This window comes from Odontesthes bonariensis, chromosome 3 (assembly GCF_027942865.1).
Source record: "Odontesthes bonariensis isolate fOdoBon6 chromosome 3, fOdoBon6.hap1, whole genome shotgun sequence".
In the NCBI taxonomy this organism is placed as follows: Eukaryota; Metazoa; Chordata; class Actinopteri; order Atheriniformes; family Atherinopsidae; genus Odontesthes; species Odontesthes bonariensis.
This window is the reverse complement of record NC_134508.1, coordinates 32107383-32112799: the sequence shown is the minus strand read 5'-3', so window position 1 is coordinate 32112799 and position 5417 is coordinate 32107383. Positions and strand designations below refer to the sequence as shown.

At 40.8% G+C, this 5417-nt stretch overlaps 1 protein-coding gene across 3 annotated transcripts; it reads right to left on the bottom strand.

Moving 5' to 3' along the window:
* Positions 1–5417, bottom strand: slc25a55a (solute carrier family 25 member 55a). 3 transcript variants are annotated; one of them, XM_075461573.1, is made up of 10 exons: positions 5235–5417; positions 4451–4553; positions 3903–4028; positions 3425–3480; positions 2134–2224; positions 1933–2051; positions 1652–1847; positions 1380–1534; positions 1206–1281; positions 1–1115 (listed from the first exon to the last, which is right to left on the bottom strand). In XM_075461573.1, exons 2-10 carry the CDS (start codon positions 4468–4470, stop codon positions 956–958), a joined length of 999 nt encoding a protein of 332 aa, XP_075317688.1. In that variant the 5' UTR covers positions 4471–4553; positions 5235–5417; the 3' UTR covers positions 1–955. The 3 variants fall into 3 exon arrangements, with proteins under 3 accessions (XP_075317688.1, XP_075317690.1, XP_075317689.1); XM_075461575.1 differs by lacking the exons at positions 4451–4553; positions 5235–5417 and adding an exon at positions 2973–3043 and having other exon boundaries at positions 3903–3936; XM_075461574.1 differs by lacking the exons at positions 4451–4553; positions 5235–5417 and having other exon boundaries at positions 2973–3480; positions 3903–3946.

Sequence of the window (5417 nt, the reverse complement as noted above, 5' to 3'; positions counted from 1 at the left end):
GAGGGTGAACTGCAAATTTAATGTATATACAGTGTGTACAAAAAGTCACCACAAAGACAGTATGGTAACAGTCATTTTCTCACAGTTTCAATGAAAGCGCTCGTTTTAGGCCCAGAACATCGTCTCAGACTTAAAATACTAATCTGCTCAGATGAAATCTTGAACCCCCAAAAAGACCTTTTGAGTAAAGGTGAAGGTATTCATCAGTAAATAGTTCAAGTGACGTTTTGTCGACAAACATAAATATTATGTACAGAAGTTAAGTAAAGTTATTTCTGATGAAAAACAAAGACGGCAGTTTGTAGACCACGAACAACAGCAGCACAACTATCAAAGAGAGACGAGGACTCTTTACCGTTTGGTGAATTACGTGGTCCCATGACGGTAGGAAGGCTCAAATATCTATACCGATGTAAAATGTACATAAAATAAAAGTAATAAAAATCTAAATAAAATCTAAAAATAATTAAATAAATCGTGTAAACTGGACCCCATGTACTAATCATAGCAAATGTTAGTTCCAAGTTAAAGGCTTTGAATCGTGAGACCCCAACGGAAATGATGAAATAACTCCAGGCTGTTGCATTCATAAAACTAGAATACATGTAGGAACAAAAAAAAAAAAACAAAAAAAAAACAAAACAAAAAAAAAAAAAAAAAACACAGAAATAGTTCCGTCTCTTTGATGTAGTGAGCTCCCCTCCCTCACAGAGGGAAACCAAACATGAGTGTTTGGGGACAAAAAAAAAATTAACACTGCAAGAGTCCCCAATGCCAAAGGCCGACAGCTTCAAGTACAACCAGTGGCTATGGAAGAAGTCCCAAAAAGTGTATAAGTGCAACACAGATAACAGAGGTCTCTGAAACCTGAAATCTTTTTTTGCTGTAAACTGATTGTATGTAGCTGCCAGTTGTCCTATCAGGTCCTGTGCATAATCAGCCAGCTGTTGCAGTCTCACACCGTCAGGAGGCTTACAGGCGAGTTGTCCAGGATGTATTCACCGACACCAACAAAGTACATGACCTGTGCGATTCCAAACAGAGGAGCGATGACCAGAGCCCGGCAGCCTGCACCTTTAAGGAAGGCGGACGGCCCTTCCTTCCGCATTATTTTACTGTTGGGGAAGGGAAGGGTTTGTTTAAATACAAACATGACACCAGAAGGTACGTAACAATGAATGACTGCCAAGGTCGCACTGTCCTACCTTACACAATCCATAACGCCACTGTAAGTTTCCTCACTGGCCCCTTTGTTCAGGGACTGCAGTCTCGTCTTCACCACTGGAAAGAGAAATTTGAGTAAAGGGTTAAACAATCTAGAGGAGCCATCAATTTACAACACGAGTCATTCTGGAATTAACCGGCTTACAAGAACTTACCATCACAGGGATTAACAGCCACCGCAGCAGTAGACCCTGCAGCACAGCCTGAGAGGAAGGCCCAGTAGAAGGGGGATGACTCCTGAGGACTGGGCTGGCCCAGGCGGTTCAGGTTAGCAAACAAAGGGAAGTAAACAACAGAAAAGGGAACATCCCTGAAAGCAATCAAACAGAAGCTTTTGTCAGACTGACAAATCGGACACCAAATCAGTAAACTGAATAGTTCACATTTAGTTCACAGGAAAATAACTAAATGAATAATAGAGGTCTACCTCATCAGCGTTGCCCCCAGACCTCTGTAGAGGCCCTGGATGCCCTGCGTACGGAGGAGCTCCTTGGCGATCTGTGTGGCCGACACAGCTCTCGGTGCAGACACCACAGGGCCAGAGTTATAGGAGCGACTGAGCACAGCGTTGGTGGCAACAAGCTTTGTGGGCGACATCATGACTGGTTTTTGCTGCTGGGCCGCTTCAGAGGAGAAATAAGAATATGTGTTCATATACAGATAAATGGTGCGTCACAATAAAGTACAGACACTAAAATAACTTCTTACCCAGCCTGCCAGCATCCTGGAGCTGTATCTTGAGCATTTCCATGGGGGTAGTGACGATAACCTGGGACATGCCTGCCCCACAACCTGCCAGCATCTCTTTGAACACCGTCAACCCCTTTCTGTTAAAATTCAGAGTACTAAGTACACCTACTAATGACGTACATAGACTTTCTAATGACCATTTCATATGATTGCACTCACCCATCCTTGGAGAGGTGGTGGCGGAAAAGGTCATTAGCAGCCAACTTGATGGCCTTCTCAGGGGTGACCAAAGTCAGATTTACGGCCGCACCTGAGAAAACAAACAAATACACAGTTAGCACAGAAGCCTCAATCCAATTTCATTCAGATCATAAACAAAAAAAAAAAAAAAAAAACATTCCCTACGACTATTATTACAACATCAGAGAGGAATAGTCAAAGGTTAAGCTAATCTAAACACAGACAAGACAAAATTCTCAATTTTAAGAAGGTTCAGTAATAATGAAGGAGAGGGATTGTGTCAAGAATAATTGTATTAAAAGTAGTTTAAAGGGGAAAACCAGAATGAAGAAGGATGAATGAAGTATCGAGACAAAGATGCAGACGTAGAGACTATGAAATGCAGCCAGTGTCGGATAAGAAGGCCCACTTTGTGGGGAAAAAAAAAAAAAAAAACTCAAAGAAAATCTACTGAAAAGCTACACATCTGTACAGAGGTTAATGAAAACAAACAAGTGGAGTTAAGAGATGTTAGTGAAAGGACAGACCGACTCCTGGACCATGTACTGTGTGAGCAGGCTTGGAAGAGACTTACAAACTCATCTGTGGGACCATTATTATTCAAAACAGACTCAACACACCACAGAGTAATCTGGAAGGTCAACCAAAGTCTGCTACGACACGAGTAACAGTCTGGAAAATGACGATTTACAACAAGTTGACAGGACAGTGAAGTGACAGCCAGGAAGTTACTGACAAGAAGTCATATTACAGAACAAACAGATGGCAAAACAAAAACTTGTGCCTATAGTTTTAAAGTAGAGCAATATTGTAAGAACCATTTAATGATTTGCCTCCAGCGTGGCTGCGCCTTATCGGCTAGCCTTCAATATCCCAGGGGGACCCATGTCTGTAATATGAAAAACACAGATGCAAACAACAGCATTCCTCACAGAAGCAGAGACCCAGCCTAACGGTCTCCATTTTTCTTAGTAGACTTTCACTTTTCTTTCATTAAATAATGAGAACACATTTGGTCTCTATCAAATGGATGTATGCTATTAAATCAAACTATACTTTCAAACTTTAAGTGGCTTTTTTATGCAACTCATGCATTAACAATAAAAATAGACTATGACCAAATGATAGGTTAAGATTAAAAAGGTACCCAGCAGTCATCACAGAACTGTTTAATCTCCACAGAAGGCTTACCCTACAATTAATCCTCTTGTTGAACTTCTAATAATGCTAGCCTAGTGCTTCTTAATATTCGGATTTGTGTAAATCTTACCTCTGTACATTCCAAAGTATCCCTCTGATCGAACTGTCTTGACAAGGCAGTCCATCCTATGGAGCCAGAGAGCAGGAAAAACATAAATATGGAGAAGGCGCTCCATTTAAAACAAACAGTAAAAAGGTTTCATACATACAAAAGGTTAATGATAAGGTGTTTAATGATAAGGTGTTTAATGAAAGCTGCGTCGACCAATTCTGGTCGCCGTGAGGAAAAGAAGATTCTAGAAAAGCCAATTTACACCCCTAAAAAGGCAAGCCGAGGCTCAAGAGCCTTTTCAGAGAGGAATATTAAAGAGGAATAGTTGTCACTGTATATCAAGCGAGGAAAGTCCCCAACTTAACACATTCACCATGATGCTATGCATGCGTCACTGTGGAATCAACAAGAATGGCAGTGGATTATACATGGACGTAGCAGGTGTAATGCCATGAGATTGGGCAAGCAGACTGTTGTCGTAGATATAAATACTCACATGCTCTTATAGACCTGCTGTCCTTTTCTCTGGTTCTGCAACCTGGTCTTTGCCAAGTCAATGGGGAAGACACAAGTAACCCCAACAATGCCGGCAACACCGCCATTAATGAGCTTGGCTGGGAGGCTGAAGGGAAATGACAAAAAGAAATGTTTTAGAAGAAGTTCTGAAAAATGTCATACAAAGCTCAAACCGTCAGACTGATGAATTTGGAAAAACTAGTTAAAGACGCATTTTCATTCTATTTTGATGATCTACATCACTGAGGATTCAATAAGCATGGGTTTTGGACAATGTGACAACTATTTAGCTTCTTTTCCCTGTAAAAATGTTACTGTATGGGGGGGCTATCAATCTTCTAGCTATTTCCAAGTCCAAAGAACAGCCAAAAACGCCAAGATGATCATTTTACTGTCATATCAAATTAGAAAAGTCACAACTGAGAGGTTGAAACCACATAATGTTAAGTGTTTAGCATAAGCAGAATGAAAGCCAGTGACATGACTCTTATTTATACCACAAAGAGAACAAGAATGAACGAGACGTACCTGATCTGCTGCTGAGACATGATTACTAACACAGGCGAGGGTTGTAGATGTAGAAATGAAGTGATGTAGATTCAAGCGTTGCTCAGTCAGGGTAATAAGAGTTCTACAGAGGAGAAACCACACAGTTATCAAGGACAGCTGGTCAGGTTCTGGAGTAGTGACAGTCTCGTGTACACTGAGCTTATCCCTCTCACAACAGAGGCTTCCGACTTATCTTTGTAGCTCAGTGTCACGGGACGGTGATGTGGCCGCTCAGTTTCTTTGAGCAGGACAACCCGTGGGCGTGTGCTAATTCACATACCGGAACGCCATATATGGTCATAACCGCCTTCCATAGAATCGATTACAATTTAAACGTACAGATGCGTGAACGTAGATAAACTTCGATGTAAAACGAGTTTCGCCGAACAACATTATGTAAACCTTTAGGAATTTGATGTGGATGTTACTTCAACCATTCAACGCTTCTCCAATAAAGAATGCATAACCGAAACATCAAGTTTAATTTTTTTTTTTTTTTTGCGGCACAGTTTTAAGTTCGTTAAACTGTACAACTAAAATAGAACTCGGTCCATTTTAGTTGTACACCATCAGGTCCTCTCCAGTTTCACAGATATAATTAACGGTCGACTCGGTTTACAGGCAGCATTACTGCACGAACTGAGATCCCCCATTCATAGCAAACCACAAAAAAAAGAAAAAAAACAAGCTACAAACTATTTAAAAGAATAAATAAAAAATGGTTTCTGAATAATTGTAAACATAAATCAAACTTTTAGCTTACCAGAGAATTGCGATGTATTGCTTTTAAGACCGTTTAACGCAAATTCCTCTTCACCGGGTTACTGGGTCTGCTATTATAACAATGAACAGAGGGACTGGAAATTTCCACTGGTTTTTAAACGGAAAAGGGCTGGCCAACCTAGTGCCCTTGGGTGGACCCGCCCTACTAATAACCATAACCAAT

Excerpts from the sequence above, each read along its gene's own strand:
- slc25a55a (XM_075461573.1), bottom strand. The coding sequence starts at position 4,470 with ATGTCTCAGCAGCAGATCAG. Across the intron at positions 4,029-4,450 it reads ATGTCTCAGCAGCAGATCAG|CCTCCCAGCCAAGCTCATTA; the intron begins GTACGTCTCGTT and ends ATTTCCCTTCAG. Across the intron at positions 1,535-1,651 it reads CTGGGGGCAACGCTGATGAG|GGATGTTCCCTTTTCTGTTG; the intron begins GTAGACCTCTAT and ends GATTGCTTTCAG.